Source organism: Triturus cristatus, chromosome 12 (assembly GCF_964204655.1).
Source record: "Triturus cristatus chromosome 12, aTriCri1.1, whole genome shotgun sequence".
In the NCBI taxonomy this organism is placed as follows: domain Eukaryota; kingdom Metazoa; phylum Chordata; class Amphibia; order Caudata; family Salamandridae; genus Triturus; species Triturus cristatus.
Window position 1 is genome coordinate 651,394,758 of NC_140595.1, and position 18,585 is coordinate 651,413,342.

The following is an 18,585-nucleotide window of genomic DNA, read 5'->3' on the forward strand; positions in this document are numbered from 1 at the left end:
GGTCTGACTGATGAATGTGCAGGTAAATGATCATGTTTGACCTCTAGATAGACTTTTCTGTCTTTTAATTTCCAGTAATCTTTTAACTGCAAAAATAAGTCTATATGTGACCATTACTTGACCTAGACAAAGGTATTCACGAGAGCAAGTCTGAGATAGATCTTGCATTGATATCCCAGAAGACCCTATTGACAATACTTTCCATTGACTGTTTGGAAGCCCATATTAAGTCAACAGCTTCTCACTGCCCTGCCCAAGCAGTGGCCTTCTTTCCTTCTGTATTTATCACTCAACCCACTTACTAACTCTTGCTGTGTTTCATCCTCATTTGCCAATGGCACTTAATACACAGTTTTTCTAGGGATGAATTTAGGTGCCATCATAGTTGAGGTCCCTTATATGCACTGTTATAACTAGTCTTTCAGAATTTTTCCCCTCTTTGTGAGGTATGGGAGTTGTACACCTTAACAAAAGTCACATTCAGTTCCTTAAAAAAAATTAACATTAATTATAATTTGATCTAGGTTGGTGTGAGGTTAGCAAAATTTGTTTCCTTTATTTGGGTACTTTTAAAAGTAATCCCACATCCCATGGTCTTTTTTGCCACAACCTGATATGTTTGCAAACCTTCTACTCTCAGTGGGTTCAGGCGGCTAGAAGTGCAGAATTCTGAGATACATTATATCTGTACCTTTGAATCGTAAAGCTCTTGGGCCCTTGAGTCTTTGTCATTGAGGATTGGGCTTTATCCAGGAAAGAAAATGCTATGGTGATCTTGCTCACTCCAGAAAAGACAGCCCACTGTCAGCGACCGGGCCTGCTACTGAGGTGGCCAGCTCCCCAAACTTCAATTCCACAGTAACGAGCAGGCAGCTTTTACGATCTATGCACCGGGCACAGTTGGTCTTGCCATGGAAGCAAACTTCCTGCTGTGCCCAGGATCAAAAGAGAAAAGAATCCTGGAGTCCTTGGCCTTCTCTGCTATTTCTAAGATCTTAGTGAGGGCCCCAGCATTGTTAAGAAACGTATCTTAAAAGGCTCTCCACGACCTGTAAATTCCATTGTTGGCGTGCTTCACAAACTTAGAAAGGAAGGTTGCAGTCTTGCTGTCTAGTCCTGGCCGGATCTCCTGGGCATTCTCCCCACAAGTGGCCCCTGATTTACTTATAAAGAGGCTTCCTAATCCTACCTTCCACATGTTCGGTGACCGTATCAGATGGGGACCACTTTAAGGACATGGAGTGCTACAATCTTTTGAATCCGACCTATCTGAACAACCTGGAACTCCGAAGCCCAGTTCACAACTCAAGGGCACGTAGCCAAAGCAGAAGGGTGCCATGGACGACTTGTGTCCGGCTCCTCGTCGGTTCTGCGAGACCTGTGTGAGCCCATGTCACCCCGTAGGTACTCGTCTTGGGAAGAAGTTGAGTAGGCGGGTCCTCACTTGAATAGCCTGTGAGAAGATAATTCAATGGGTTGCTCCACATCACACTGTACTTATCTTAAGGGTCAAGCCCACCCCAGGTGGCTACTATGTGCTCTCAGTGCACTCATGTCTGAAGCAGCGGTGTTAAGGGAGGCTTCGCTGAGTACTGAGGCCTTGTGCTAAGTGTTACAAAAACTCATCTGTGCAGCGAGGGCAAAGCTCGTTGGTGCGGGAAACAGAGGTTGACCATACCGCAGCTCTGTGGTTGTCAGACGTGTGCGTCACAGTGGCCGACAAGGCGCTTTGGAGCCCACTGGCAATCAGCCATCCTCTTTGCCAAGAAGAAAGCAGTCAAGCTGCACTGTGGGAAAATACCGCACAGTAAGCACACAACAGGTCCTGACCTGCTAGTAAAAGGTTAGGACGAGCATTTCCATAAATAACCAAAGGAATATCCAGCAGAAAGTATGGAGTACCCAAAACAATTTACCACAGAGCAGTGGAAAGATATCCCCAACTTAACTGGCCTCCAGATCTGGAAGAAAATAGGATGTTTCATGGGATGTAGAGCCAAATACAGAGTGTGTTAGCCCGTGATTGGAGGCTCTGTGGAGTGTCTCTAATATGCTTCTGGGTAATTTAATTTTTCTGTATTCTAGTTGTTTCTTCTGCTTTTGAGCTTGTTAAAGCTGCTATAGTCTGGGTTGCCTCCAATCCTGACACAAAACGAGAAGAAGACTAGAAAGGATGAAGGCTAGACAAAAATGGGGGCTCACACAAGCGGAATAACTACAAAAAGAAAAACTCGCTTATATTAATTCAAGGAAACACCGTTTGACTGTAACTAAGGAACCACTGAGAGACACTTTAGAAACAAGCATGGGATAAAGAAACAAAGTAAAACACTGGAAGACACAGGAATCCAAAGATAAAGAGATGGGACGGTAGCATAGGTAGACATAAACACTGGTTATGCTAAGAGATATGAAATGACATCGACAACAAGATACATTAACAATGCACCTAAACGGACCAAGGTCTGCAGAAATTCAAGATATTGTTTTTTACTTTAACTTTAAATGAGCTACTTATTGTTGTCTCATTTTTGTTCCCTTCGCTTTAATTTTATTCAACAAGTTATACATTAATATGCACAATACAAAACATTGTTAAATATACACATTCTCACACTGGTACTTTGTTTGTTTTCTTCTCCAAAATGAAATAAATCTATTTATTTTAATTGTAGATCTCTTTTTTTTAATTAGGCGAGAAAAACATTATTGGTCCCAACACCACGTCTCAGAACTGGCCTCTTTAACAAAATAATTCCACCCCCAGGCGCGACTAAAGACATATTGAGAATTTGTTCTACATCTCAGGTGAGTATATCAACTGTCAGTGTATTTTAATGACCTTCATTACAATGAAAAAAAAAATTTGCATTAGAGGTATATTATAGCCATTGCCCCATTTGTAATGCTTTTACAGAATATAAGACCCCAGCAGAGTTGCAAATGTACTCTTTGTATAGGAAATAATTTTAAAAAAATCTAAACTTTCTGAATAGCCATGTTCTGAGCTTCACATTTTTCAAATAGATTTATATATACCTGTGGTGGAGAAATAATTTTTGCAATGATTAACGGTAATCAACTGCTTTGTCTGCTTCATCATCTTCTGTCATGGCACCACTTTAGATGTAGACAAAGTATAAAATAAGATTTTTTTTATGTGCTTATCTCACAAATACTGCATCATTAGGTCTCCACCTCAAAACATCAACAGTATGCATCTTAAAAAAAACTACTTACAAGTGTTTTACTATTTTTTTTTTATATACAGGGAGTCAAAGATTACAGTGTGCCAATCGGCCTAGATGCAAATGTCCACGTAGATCTAGTTGTTGTGGGATCAGTGGCTGTTTCTGAAAAAGGTGAGATAGTAATTGTGCATTGTGTATGTATACTTGTTCCTCCAGGATCCAAACCATGCTTGAAAGCATCTGCCAATTGGGGATTCTGTACGAGGTGTTTAAAGATGCTCTTTAGCAGTGAATACTTCAAACAGTAGTAGTCGGTTCCTGTCCAATACACATTTCTTTTGAAAGTTGCAGAGACGCATGGCCATCAAACCACACCCCAAAGACCACAAATCACCCCAACTTTGTTACTTGCAAGGGTATTCTATTTGAAGGCCATGCCCCTTGTGGCAGTGCATCCACCACCAGACAGAGGAGAAAAACTGGATGGAATCCATCCCTTCTGTTGCTGACAAGGTCTCAGTAGCCTGAAAACTGATAGCTTGTCTCCACAGCAAGCAGAGACAGCCGGCAAAGCATGTTCAAAATGATGTTGACTACTATCACTGATGGGCCCAGACCATTTTGACAGAGAACCTGTGAATGATACCTGTGAGGTATTTCTTTGTGCCCCTACGGAATGGTAGAATGTCCTAAAGTATGCAGAATAGGCATAATGCCACCATATGGTGTACTACAGTAACAATGGCCCTCATGTGCTGGTTTGCTATGTGATCTATGCACTAATAGATCAAATCACAAATTGAACATTTGCAGGAGGCCATAAGACGACTTGATGAATATTAATTAGGCAGGTTGCTCTTTCTGATCCCCAGTGATGAGCTGTAAATGCAGGGATGAGCGCCTGCAAGGGGCCATAAACCTCTTTCCCTGCAATTCCATTCAAAACATGATTATTATAATTTTTTTAAACAGACTATGCACGTTAACGGGACCGGTGCTGATTTTAAAAAGAAAAAAGTTTCTTGTTTGGAAGGCATTGGCAACAGCAGCCAGTAGTCCTGTGATCAATGCCGCCTTCCACCGCAAACACCTCCATGATTCACTAAGGAGAAGCTGTCGAATAGGAACCTTTTGCAAAGGTGTCAGTATGTGATGAATAGTCTGCAAACGCATTTGTAGTCACAGACCTTTGATACATTCCTCTCCGAATCGCAAATAGGAGGGAAGTGTCCCTTTCATGCCCCCTCCTATTTGCGATTCAAAGAGAACCGCAAAAGCCCTTTTTGCAAGTAGGAAAACTGTATTTTGCAGCTCAAGCCCTGTTATTTTGTGAATTGCAAATTTTCGATTGCAAAATGCCTTTGCGCATTGAGCCTAATGTTTCTTGAAAGAAGTACAGCATTTGTCAGTGTGTGAACTTTTCTTAATCATCACAAGTAATTTCTAGATTTTTTTTATTGAGACGTTGCAATCACAAAACCGATTGCTCTCTAAAATACATCTGTAGCGAGACTCAACCCTTGGAACAGAGTGCAATCTTAGTTACTGCACAGAGCATAAAAGCAAACGAGTTAAGGATAAGTCTGCTTATGCATATAATACATAATTAGAAATGTGTCAGTCCTGTGGAAAAGACTGTATGTTTTTCTTAAATTATTCTAATGGAATGGACAGTCCTAGACAAATGTCAATATATTCTTTAGCACTGTACTTTCTTTTCCTTTGAAGCTTTTCTCAAACTTGTGGCTGTATCTTTGCAGAAATAAAGTTTCAAAATAACCCCTTTTGCTACATCCCCCAGTTCTCTTCAACAAAATCTTAAGTTAATACCTTTTATCCCTTTCCACACACACACCTATCATGTCTGAATCTCTAGCTTCACAAATGTATTTTATATTTCAAACATACAGGATGGAGAATTGGGAAAGGTGAAGGATTTGCAGACATGGAGTTTGGAATGATGGCATCAATGGGAGCAGTGAACAAGGATACGGTGATAGTGACCATAGTCCACGACTGCCAGGTAGGTGCAGACAAGGACAGTTCTAGGCTTTTTGGGGCCTGAGCAGAAGGGAAATGTGCATACAATGTAGATGATGATGCTGTTTTTGAAGGTGGAGAGGGCTGGCAAAGAGAGCCTTTGTGTTCATATTTCTTCAGGTCCTAATGAGATGCACTGTAGCATGTAAGGTGGCCTTAAGGGGGGCCAGTGTGTATTCAAATTCCATGCACTGTAGCATGTAAGGTGCCCTTAAGGGGGGCCAGTGTGTATTCAAATTACAAGGTCATTTTCAAGATACCAAATTCAAGATGGGTTGTTTGGCTCAATAGATTGTTTAGCAAGAAAGATATGATTTTTTTTGTGTGAAATGTTCAAATTAGTTTGATGTCTATTAAAGACATCATTCAAGTCACTGTAAAATACCAAAAACTATAGAGCACAATTATAGGTAGGCTCAAAGGATTTAATGGCATGTGCCCTGACACATTTGATTGGAAATTCCTGATTTTATTAGAACTTTCTAGAATGCAACAAATGCCCATGGACGTCAAGGTGCTCTAGACTTACCTCCTTAAAGTAAGATGTGACTTTATTGGAGGTAAGATAGAGGGGTAGACTGTTCCACAGCCTTGCAGCCATGACCGAAAAGGCTCTCACTCTTCAATTCTTCCTGCGGACTCTGGAAGCGATCAACTGATTGCGAGCTGCAGAGCAGAGATTTCTGGCTGGTACATTCCACTGACTTTAATATCCAATGGACTTGCCGAGTAGAGTGCATTATGAAAAATGCACAGTACCTTAAACGATATGCGCTTTTCTGCAGAGAGCCAGTGCAAATCATCAATACCTTTTTATGCTGACTGCCGATTAGGTATATCCAGCATTATTCATGGCTACAAGACCCCTAGCAATGCCCTCAGCAGCCTGTAAAGGGTATGACACTAATCACTAATCATTAGAATACAGTTAGGCGGTTCCTTTGTAGATATAGCATGATGCTGATTCAATTAACTATTTAAGATATAGCTCCTTACCCTGCTTTTCCCAGTTTTGCAGCACACCTGGAAAGCACATGTCCAAGTGCAGTTAAATGGTGCTGCAAGCCTTACCCACTAACAGGCCCTTTTCCAGGGCCTCACAGTGTTGGACTATGGTTGTAAGGCCCAAGTGACAGAAGCCTGGCCTCTAGGGTTGCCAGTATTTTACTAGCATAGCCATTATTTTCATATCTAAAACAGAAGAAAAATTGGATAAAAGAGCACAAGCTGGTATTTCTTTCTGCAGGAGGCCCAAAGCTGGTTTGCCTATGGTTGGTCTTCCTTTGTAGCACACTAGGCAAAACAAAAATATCCTGGAATGCTTACTACAATGATTGCAAGGGCTGAATCTAATGCAAGCATGTTACCCTTCACATTTTCTTCTTCTTCAGCGAAAGTTCCTAAGTACAACGATAATGCCATCACTGGGTCAAAGGATACAATCTGCATGACTGCAAATGTGTGACAAGGCTGAGACCAGCGTGGGACGCTTGTATTTCTGTTGAAAGGGTCATGACTTGACATGGCTTGACTGTTCCAACTGAGCAGAACCAAGATTGATTTTCTTAAGGTTGTCCCGTCTGACCATAGTAACACAGGTAATAAAAAACATGGACTGGAATTCTGCCCAAGTAATGACCAGTGTCTAAATCAATTCAAGCATTCCTCACATTTCTTCTTGTTTTGCTCATCCACTGGTTAATTTGCTGCACCAGTCAGCCATACACTGGTCCACATCCAACACTACTGCTCATTACATTTGGATGGCTTGTTAGGAGTAAAGAATACAAGATAAATCATGCTATATTGTACTTGATTTGCTGCTGCCACACACACCGTGACCTGCTGTTTTGTTCACCACTGCAGCTGGTGGATTTTGTGGTGCTACAGCTGGGAAAGATGGACAGAAGCAGGGATACGGTTTGTTCTCGACCAGTGTGCATTACCAATGACCTTCCTCTGCTATTAATGTGGGAACTGAATTTGTGGAAAATTGGGACAATTGGGGGTTACTGAACTCCAGGTATGAAAATATGAGGCTCTTACCTCTGACATCTTGGGGCTGTTTTACCATTGATACCAACCAACACACCAACAACACGCCTTGAGCACTTCACTCTAACAGTAGCGAGTCAAAACCATCCATGGAATCTATCAGGTAGATGGTGTGGAGTAGAAAATCAAAACTCCGCAAAGAGCTAAATAAATTTGTGTCCAACTAGTGGGGTTAGTTTTGAAAAAAAAATGTACTTTCATTCACACCCAACCCAGTAATAAACATGCAAAAGTAAACAATGAAAAATAAACCACTCTGGTCTCTCCTAAACTAGAAATGTATGTAAGAAGGTCTCTGTCATAAAAAAAAGTGTAAAGTGTGATGATATGGTGTTTCTCATGGAGTTCATGATATAAAACCACTTCCTAATGTATTGGCCACACTGTTTACAATGTAAATCCCCTCCCTAATGTATTTGACAGAGAGTTCACAGTGTACAACCCCATACCGTATTTGTTCTGTGTTAACAGAGTCTCTATCAGTTATGAGCAATCAAACTACTTCTTAGGTAGCGAATCGCATGTCCTTTAAAAAGATAATAAAGAGGCAGGCCAGGACAATTTTCTTTATATAGTGTTTAATTCTTTCCGGGTGAGTACATGAGCTCTGGCAGACAGCCGAAGATGTTTGCCATACCTATAAAGGTCCTGTAACATTTGAGTTGTGATTGCTATATCTTGTGGCCTTTCCAAAACAGGTGGGGTCGTGTGAGAGGCTACCCCCCTGTCCTTGTAATAACACAGCCTAACAAATTACCATGCACTTTGTGCTATTTTGCACATTATATAAAGACCCCAGGGCGCGCTTTCTCAAACCAATTTTAAACGAAAACTGTTTCCACTCCCATAAAAAGGGTTTTAATTATTTGCACTCCTTAGTAAATTCTTCCATTTGTAGCTCTGTGCTTAGTTTTATAAAAATTGTTTTGATAATAAGGAAACGATATGCAATGTAAAAGTATGCAACTAGGTGTTTAATTGTCTCCGAAGATATTTTTATGCTCTTTTATACATATTGTCGTTTTTATGATTGTTTATTTTCTTTGTGAACTTTTATGATTCATCTGGAATCGAATAAAGGTTTTTGACCGACTGATTGCTATATTTAGCAGTTGTGTCAGCTCATGCAGATGTCATGTCTGAAGCAAATGTTTCAACCCAAATGCCTTTTTTTGGGAACTTTTTGCTATTGCTATTTGGTGTACAAGACTGCGTTATTTTAATAAATAAGCGCAGTTATGACAACCGAAGTCATGTTATGCATGAGTTCAAGCAAGTTTTGAGGGATGTCAAAAGTTGTCTGTTTCTAACTAAGCCATGCATTGTAATGAAACTCTACATGCCAAACGTCAAAGCATCCTTTGTGTCCCATTTTACTCTATAAGATTTTTATTAAACGTTTGAAGAGGGTTCAGGCACATTGTACATTATATACTATGCACTTTTGAACACCCAAAGGTCTATGTAGCCATTTCATTTAGAGTTGTCAATAAGCAAACCTGCAAAACAGGAAAATATTAATTGTTTCAGTTCTTTTCAGGTGGTTGATATTCCAGAGACGCTGGTTGATGACCACGATCTTACAGTAGACTATATATTGACGCCAACCAGAGTTATTAAAACGGGATGTGAGCGGCCAAAACCTCTTGGAATTATATGGTCTAAGGTAGGATACTGCGGCTTTACAGATTTCATAAAATATTAATGAATTCCAGTATTTTCAAAAGTATGGGTGAACCCACAAATGTAGCATAAAAGTGTCTCTGGTAGATTGTGCCCACTCTCTTTTGTCTTCAGAAACTGAAAGAAAGGGAGGTAGGGTCAGCAGATTCACGTAGCCTTCAAGGTCGGTGTCAGTCATCAAAAGAAGTGACCCGCAATGTCAATGCTACACCGGTTCATAGAGGACTCTTTTGAAGACCCTCATCCACGTGTTCAAACCCAACGCAGTGTGTTATCCCAGCTTGGGTGATATCGTGGATAGAATCATCATAGGGTCTCTTTTACTCGAGTGTCCCGTTCTGTAAGTGAAAACCCATCCTCCTTCCTAGTGGTGAACTGGCAAAAGGAAGACAGTGGTAACATGTGAGTATATAAAAGCGAAAAACTGTTGCTCTATTTTTTAACCTTGGGCAGTGTTTCCTGGAAAGCGAGCAAGATTTTTTTTTTTCCAACAGCTGTCAAAAACAATTGCAAAATCCTAATTGCAATGAATTTACACATTTTTGTTCAAAACATCAAGTTAAGGACTTTTCATCAAAACTAATTGTGATTCCAAATTTCGCAACATATAAAGCACTGCCAATATTCAATTCTCTTCTTTCCACCTAAACACTTTACTCATGTATTTTAATATTGGTATGGCTTTCTTAATCACTTTGGTTGTAGGTTTCACAATCTAGCCACCATTTCAGCTTCTTCCATGCTATATGGTGTAAAAGACTATTCTTTCCGTAACTCAAGAATTTAGGTTCACGTAATTATTGTAATTGTCATCAGTGTTGAGATGTTGGAATCCCTAGGACTAACCAGTTATCAGTTGATTTCCAACCTGCCGTGTGCCAGATTTCACAGAGCAAACCCCAGAAACAGTTCACTGTCAAGTGTAGCTAGAGCTGGTCCAAACGCTGCGGAGATCAAGATCCTGTGATTTTGTGGTAGTTTTGGTATTTGATACAAAAAGCTCATTACTCTTTCCCAGGAATCACTTACTCCTCACGTGGAGTTGAAATCTGAGCTATGATGGTGGCTTTTAGGAGGAATAAATTGCTCAGCGCATTCACTTCATTGGTTGAAATGTGGACTGTTTCCATTGAGGAGAATGTGTTACTAAACAAAAACTGTGGTTTCATCTATTTTATCACTGTTTATTGCTATTTTAATGTAATGTGGAATTCCAGTCTGATAGCGCTTTATAGTTATAGCATGTGAATCTATGAATGATATCTGCACTGGAGAACTGAACTTACAGGTAACTAACTTCATTACCAGCTCAGAGCTGAACCATAACACCTGTGATTCGAAAACCCCTTAAAACAACATTTTTAATGAACTTGTTTGCCTTAATGCACCTTTTCTATGAATATTGTGGTGGAATGTCTGATGGTGATGTTCATCCTATTCTACTGGACCCTTTACACCCTGTTGCTTCCACTGTTTACCGTATTGCTTTGCGCTTTTTTCTCTGTTCATTGTTCAATGTTCCAAAGTAAACTGGCACTTTATAGAACTAATAATTATTAAAATAACTTGGTGAGAAAATGGATGACAAGTATACTGAGTATATGAGCCCCCTTCAGACTTCAAATAGACTATCTTAGAAATACTTTTTCCTTTGGTAATCAGTTCCAGTCACTCATTATTTTGGGTGTTTTTTGTAAACCGAATTTAGCAGTTAGATCAGTTAGAGTAGTTAGATCACAATTCAATTGCTAACTGGTAGCCCTTCTAATGAGCAGGGCCTTGCATCATCTTCTCAAAATTCCAGAAATTGTGATATTGCAGTTGTTCTTCCATCACAGCAGTTGTGTTTGCCAATTATATAAAGTACAACAGACAGAAATTCCAAGTGCACAATGATGCTAATATATAAATTAAAGCTAATTTCAGCATGCTAGTTATCTCATAGATTTTTCGCCTGGTTGGTGGAAGAGGTGGGAATCTCAAGCAGCTCAAGAAGTGGAAGATATTCTCTTGCATGTAGCATCTGAAGTGAACCCATCTATAATGCTTTGGTTTTGGTGCTTTTTAATTTCAATCCGCCAAAGTTCAGACATACACATCTTCTGTATTCCTTCCTTCAGACAATGAAAGTAACCTGAGGTCTCCTGGGAGACTTGTATATTTGGATGTCCTCTACAGAGGGGTGTAACTGCAAACCTCTAGAGGTAATCCGGTTGAAACGTGGTCTGATCAAATTGAGTGTAGTACTGAGAGAGGGGGATCAACTTTTCAGAGGTTTGAAGACGGGCTAGCGTGGCATAATGTGTCCAACACATCAAGAATGTGTGAAACCACATTGTCTTAGAGGCAGTATTCCTTTATTTATTTTGCATTTATTTCATTAGCCTTTATATTTAAGTGGCTGTGCAGAAGCTTAAAGTTCAGAATGTCGAATGCACCAGCCACTTTGAGAAGCATAAGCAACCTGATCAGTTTTTGTGCTAGATACTCCGTCACACAATTGTTGAATCTCATCTTAACATCCAGCAGGACACAACTCCTCAGTCGATTTGCGTTCTAATGATTTTTTAAGAAAACCACAGAAACCTGGGTTCTAAAACTAAACTGGTGGAGGAAATCTTTCTAGATATGGTGACAATGAACAGAAGCGTTATGAACAGAAGCGGTGCAATCACAAAGCATAATGCTTGGAAGAATACAATAAAACATAGCATTAACAGAAAAGAGCTTAAAAAACACTTTTTGTTTCAGTAGAAAGCTTCATTCTGCAGTTTAAACTAATTACGCTGCTTGAAAGGCACCTTTTCAAAGCCAACTCCATAACAAATGTATCTTTTTCAACTGTTGAGTTAGACATTTAGGAGGCTTCTTTCAACCTCCGGGCAATCCTATGTGTTAATTGCACTGTAGGTAAATATCGCTATTGCCCTGTGTGGTACTTAGGGTGTGTATCAATTACAGCACTGTTCTGCGCTTCAGACATTGACATGGGGGTAACACAGTAATACTGTGTTATCCGATAGAGACTTCTAGCCACATAATCCTTACTTTAGAAATTTCCACAGGTGTTTGACAGGATCTAAATTTTTTTGGTGAGCAGTACCCCTGTGCGTCAGTTGGTGCCGTCTGTTGGCTCTGCATGCCATCATCAGTGGGTTCTGTGCCAGAAGTGACATCTGCGACACCTAAATAGGTCCCACCCAGGCATGCTGAGATGAGTTTTTTTCTTTCCATGCCATCCAGTGCTGATCTAGAGAAGAGCTGCCCCTCTGTTTTTTTACAGAAGTATTTTGACGTTGCGTTGACTGTGTTTGAGCTATTACCTCCTGGTGTGTCGAGATGTCAACTCGAAAGACAGGTTTTAAGCCTTGCAGCGCCTCTCACTGACTGATTTCGGTGACGGACCTGCACCTCATCTGTCTGTGGTGCCTAGAGTGCGACCAAGACACCAAGTTGTGCCCCAATTGCCGGTCCATGGCCCCTAAGGCTTTGAAGGAGCAGTCCATGAAGCTGCTAGCGGCCCAGCAAGGGGCTCCACCGAAATCGAGGTCTCAGTCAAGGGGAAGATCCTGGGATCGTTTGCAGAGCTCGGTATCCTCTTCATCCCATTAGAAGTTCTTGGGACAATCAGGTAAGAGGCACAAGAAAAAGAGCAAGAAGTTCTCTATGACTTCTCCTCCTCCATCACCCAATGGGACAAGGGAGCATCGGCACTCGAGGCATGGTACTTTGGAGCCTGTGCCACCTCCGCACCTCCCGACTGTACAGGCGATGTGGCGACCCCAGTCCAAGTCAACATGTGTTTCATTTTTTGGCAGCTCAAACCCCGTCGACATGCCTTTGGGCCTCATGAGGTCAGAGGGTGTCCTGTCTCGTTTTGTACCAGCAGCTTTGGTCCTGGCTCCAGTGGGCCCCCAGGGATCCATTCCTGGATCTGGGCCGACACCCGTCATACCATCTTGGCCTTCTCCAGCCCAGTCCCGATGCTGATGCTTCCAGCACCCACCAGTGGCGCCATCCCTATTGTGATCCCCCCACTCTGAACCAGATTGGCATCGCCCGACGCTGGCAGGACCTTTAATTCCTATATCAGAGCCTGAGCCCTTTTCCTCGGGGACAAATGGGAGAGGTTGCTGGACCCTGAAGAATACTAGCCATACATTGAAGACTCTAATATTGGCTGGAGTGAGGAACTGGGTGAAGCCCAGATACTGGTATGCTTTCTTCGCCTATTGTGGCTATGGAGGAGAAAGCCTCTTACAATGGTGGTGCTGAGATCCTTGACCGTCAGTTGCCCTCTGTGGCAGTCAAGACCAACATCTTGACAGAGGTGCTGCAACTGGGTGTCTCCTCATCAGAACCCCTACTCCCGTTCAATGATGCCCTCACTGACTTCCTGTTGGGGACCTGGTTCCTGTTAATAGGATGATCGCCCGCTGCCATCGCCCCGTGCCAGGGGATCCAACACCCTACCCCACAAGGAAGTCATGGCTCTCTTGGCCAAGGGAGCCATAGAAAGAGTTCTGGGGCCAGGAGTAGGCTGTGGTTGCTATTCCTGTTACTTTCTGGTCCCCAAAAAGGAAAAGGCCCTTTGTCCTATCCTAGACCAACAAACCCTCCGCTTTTTCATATTCCCGTCCTGGCCACCCACTGGCACTATCTGCGGTTTACGGTAGGCCATGAGCATTTTTAGTTCACTGTGCTCCCCTTTACCCTTACCAGTGCCCCTCGGGTGTTCACCGAGGTGATGGCGGTGGTTGCAGATAGTCTGCCGAGATCAGGGGTGCCAGTTTTCCCCTATCTCAACAACTAGCTGTTGAAGGCAGGCTCGCCCAAGGCTGTCGTCTTCCACCTCTAAACTACGGCGAACCTTCTGCAAATGCTGGGGTTCACTATCAACATGCCAAAGTCACACCTGACTCCCTCTCAGACGCTTCCTTTCATCAGAGCTGTTCTGGAACAATGTGCAGCTTTGGGCTTATCCTCCCGAGCGGCGAGTTTAGGATATTCAGGCTATGGTACCGATATTTCAGCCTCTATCTTGGGTTTTGGTGAGACTGATTCTGAGGATGCTGGGCCTCATGGCCTCCTGGACCCTGCTGGTAACACATGCCAGATGGCATATGCAGGCTCTGCAGTAGGACCTGAAGTTCAAGTGGTGCAGCATCAGGATATCTGCAGTGTTGGTTAACCAATCACAGTTGGGTCAGAGGCAGACCCCGTTCCCTTTCCCAACCAGAGCCGACAGTAGTGACAGATGCTTCACTCTTGGGATGTGGTAGCCATCTGGGAGAGGTGGAGATCAGATGACTCTGGTCTCTGGCACAATACGGACTCAACATCAACAAGCTGGAGTTCTGGGTGAGCTGACTGGCATTGAAAGCCTTTAAACCCTCTATTAAGAGAAGGCTAGTGCAGGTGTTCATGGACAACACCACTACCATGTGGTACTACAACAAACAAGGCAGGGTGGGGTCGTGTATCCTTTGTCAAGAGGTCCTGTATATCTGGACATGGCGGGAACAGCAGGGCAGTTCCCTGATGGTTCGCTGAAGGCCAGGGCGGAAGAACTCAGCTGTCGATGCCTAGCGGATCACGACTGGCATTTCCATCCAGAGGAGGCGCATGGTCTCTTTTTAAACAGTGGGGAGAGCCTTGGCTAGACCTGTTTGCCTCTGTTGAGAACGCGCAATTTCAGCAGTTTTGTGCACTTGAGTTTCCAAGACAGCTCTCGTTTGGAGACTTGTGTTTTTTCCTGAGTGGAGCTCAGGCCTCCTGTACGCCTTTCCACCCTTACCACTATTGCCCGGAGTTCTCAAGAAGATCAGGAACGACCGGGCCCGAGTCATCGTTGTGGCTCCGTACTGGGCACGGAGAGTCTGGTATCATGAGCTGCTGAGCAAGGCCATTGATATTCAAATCAGGCTGCCCCTGGGGGAGTATCTGCTGTCACAGCATCAGGGAAAGGTTCTCCACTCGAACCTATCCACTCTCCGCCTTATTGCGTGTAGATTGAGCGGCAGCATTTGACACCTTTCGACTTTCCTCCCTAAGTCTGTAATGTAATTCTGGCAGCCAGGCGTTCATCCACCAAGACAATATACGCTTGCCGTTGGAAAACATTTGTGGCATGGTGTGAAGAATATTCCATTGATCCCCTTTCTGCCCCTCTATCTGAAGTGTTGCTTTTTCCTACTTCCTTGCCTTGCGGGGCTCTGCATTGGGCACCATTAAGGAATATCTTTTTGCTCTGTCTGCCTTCTTGCGACTGCCTGACCAACCCTCCTTGTTTAAATCCCCTATTGTACGTAGGTTTTTGAAAGGTCTTGTCCACACTTTTCCCCCTTCACCATTCATTATGCCTCAGTGAGACTTTAATTTGGTTCTGACATTTTTGATGTCTGCTCCGTTTAAACTTCTACACAACTGTCCACTCAGGCTCCTCACTCTCAAAACAGCCTTACTGGTGGCAATTACATCTACCCTTAGAGTGAGTGAGATGCAAGCCTTGTCATCAAAGCCTCCTTACCTCTCAGTTTATCGTGACTAAGTGGTGCTTAAAACAAGGGCCTCTGTTCTGCTGAAAGTGGGCACCCCATCCCATGTAGGCTAACCAATCACCCCACTTACATTTTACGGTCGTCCACATCCCTTTAAAGAAGATGAGCGACTTAATTGTCTGGAGCCAAAAAGAGCATTGGTGTTCTACCTTGACCGCGCATGAAAGTTCCAGGAGGATGACCAACTCTGCGTGGGGTATGTTGGTGCGAAGAAAGGTCGGGCAGTGCAGAAGCGAACCATCTCTCGTCGTGGTCTGCATCAAAATCTGCTACGCATTGGTCAAGAAGCATCCTCCTCAGGCCTTGCAAGCTCATTCAACCAGAGCTAAAGCTGCGACCACTGCTTTAGCTTGTGGAATTCTAGTTCTGGATATCTGCCAGGTTACACATAGACTTCCCGGCACACGTTCACCAAACATTACTGTCTAGATCGTCAGGCCGTAGAGATGGTTACTTAACCTGTTCGGTCCTACAGGACTTCCTAGTCTGAAATTAGTCCGCTTACCCTCCTCCAGGGATAGTATTTTTTGGGTATCTATTCAAAGGTAAGAAATCTGCGGCTAGAAGTCTCTATTAAATGAACAAGGGTCTAACCTTCGTAATGCCTAATCTGGCAAACTATATCTAGCTACAGATTCCTCACCGACCCACCCAATTCCTCCCCGCTCTGCGGACAGATCTGTAGGGTCAGTGTTTATCTCTTTCAGGGCCCTAGTTTCGACACATCGGTGTCAGTGCGCTTCATGACTCCGCGCTTCTGGCGTAGAAAGCCATGAAAAGTAACTGACCTCAGAACACTTGGGTGGTGCTTATATAGGTGCCACGGACGTCTCTTTCGGCATGGACAACGCCTACGACGCCACACCGAGCCAATGAACCCCACCTACCAGTTCACAGGAGTACTGCTCACAAAACATCTTCCGGATCCAGTTGTCACCTGGGTAAATGTCAAAGGTAAGGAATCCGTGGCTAGATATAATCTTTACCAGATAAGGCATTACCGAAGGTAAGTGAGTTGTTTTTCTTACTTTCTGGGGTGCAGTAACTAAAATTGCGTTCTGTTTTCACCAGATTTTACCAGCTGTATATAATGCTGGTAAAACCCCATGTGGTGTGGGGTTAAAGCAAAAGTTGATATCCTGATGCAGGCGCAAACTTCTTTTTCAAAAGAATCGGAATCAGAGTTGATTTTATAATCAGTGCTGGTGCTCGGGGTACTGAGTACCTGCACTCCTTTCATTTGAAAGGGGAATACCTGCATTTCTCAGTGGTGGAGGTCAATACTTTCAGAGGAAGAGTACCGGCACATCTCAACAACACACAAGTACTCTTGGCCAGTGAGTACCTTCCCTTCTGTAATTCCATTTCAACCGCTGGTTATAATGTGTCTCTAAGTCTATGTTTTCAGGGAAAATGTGAAAGTGATGGTAGAACATTAGCACTGAGCACCTCTCCACCTTTAAGATAGCTTTTTTGATAATCATTTCTAAATGCCCCATATAACTGCAGCCTGCAGCATGTTATGAACATTGACTTATTTCATTCTTCAGATGACAGGTTCAACATACTGGACTCTGGGAGTGGAGATGTTAAATTGACGTCAAAGCTTTACTTTTATGAAAAATGGTCAAAATAATGTTAAAGTACTCATACCGTGAAATCCATTCTAATCAGCTGGAGGCATTTTCGTACAGAATGTTCTTTTTCCCTCATTGCTGCTTAAAAAATAGTGGCTTAACCTACAGCAGCGATTGACTGTAAACCTAATTTCGCTGAAAAAATGTTATACAAATTTGATCAAGAAATTGGCGTTTCATCTTTGTTTCGTACATGAAACACTTGCCTCTATGGGCAGGATTGTGTCCAAGCTATTACTAATAATCAGGTCAAATTAAGGCTGCTGCTATCTAAAATTCGTATACTGTAGGGGTAGTTTTTGGCAGGAAAATATGTTTTAAATTATTTGAGGACAGACGATCTACAGCGGGAAAGCATGAAGGAGGGTGTGATGCTAAGCAGATGGAAGAAATGTTGGCGGTCTAACCGCTTAATCCCCTATTTTTATTCTTTAAAAGTATTTTTTGTGTGCTTTTTGGCGTTTGTTTTGCACCAAGAAACCTTGTCGAAGCATAGCATACAAGTGTTTTTCCGCGTGTGTTTTTACTAAGATGCTTAAACCCTATCGGCTTATTCTCCACTTACTTTCTAATCAGCAATTTGAATATTCGCCGGACTCCCTCCAAGACCGGCTCAGACAAAAAAATATCGTATAATTTGAGCCCTTTGGTTCTGTTCCAAATAATCAGCAGCTGCAGAAAGGCAGGGTGGTCGGTACTTTCGAAAAATGTTAAAATCGAACTGCTAAAGCGTGCATCCGGGGTTTGGAATTCAGAAGCTCGGAATTAGCAGCGTGGCATTGCCTCGGTTTGCGGTCTAGTCTTTATGAGTAGGCCTCGATGCCAAGGAGAGTGCGGTGATTGTTTTTTACCAGCAGCCACAATTATCACCTTAAAAGCTGATCAAGTAATTCTTGTGAATCACTGTGTTTCGGTAAAATACGTGCAATCTGAAACATCTCAAAGCTGGACACTGCCTTTCCCTTTCCTCTTGGTTCTGTAACGAAACTTTGTTTGCAGCTCCACCTCTGAACGTGCAAGAGTTTTTTTTTTCCATCCAACATGCCAATTCCAGCTAATTAAAATCCCCAAAACTTTGCGGAATGCTTCGTTTTGCTACATTTGTATTAAGGGCTTACATCTAATGGCTTCTTTTTTTTTTTTTTTAAATTTTTTTATTAACTCTTTATTTTGAATTGTTTGATACAGCAGGGAGGAAACCAGCAAGCATCACTGTCAGTCATATAAGGAGAGACATCAAGAACACCATTTCACAGTTTACATTACATTGCATTGGGAACATCCTGGAGGTCGTGGCAATGCCACCCTTCATAGACAGTCATAAAAAAAAAAAAAAAAAAAACAGACCCACAAGTAAACCCTCCCGATGGCTTCTTGGCGCGGCACTGGGAGACTGGATTGGGCAGGATTGCGAGGAAA

General features: G+C 42.7%; 1 protein-coding gene across 2 annotated transcripts in view; it reads left to right on the forward strand.

Annotated features, from left to right (window-relative positions):
* The window catches only part of MTHFSD (methenyltetrahydrofolate synthetase domain containing), a 116,760-nt gene that overhangs the window by 91,286 nt on the left and 6,889 nt on the right, over nt 1-18,585 (forward strand). For both annotated transcript variants that reach the window (XM_085637817.1, XM_085637818.1), the window contains exons 5-8: nt 2,695-2,808; nt 3,272-3,362; nt 5,102-5,214; nt 8,827-8,952. In XM_085637817.1, coding sequence (XP_085493943.1) covers nt 2,695-2,808; nt 3,272-3,362; nt 5,102-5,214; nt 8,827-8,952 — 444 coding nt within the window. The remainder of the gene's footprint in view (nt 1-2,694; nt 2,809-3,271; nt 3,363-5,101; nt 5,215-8,826; nt 8,953-18,585) is intronic.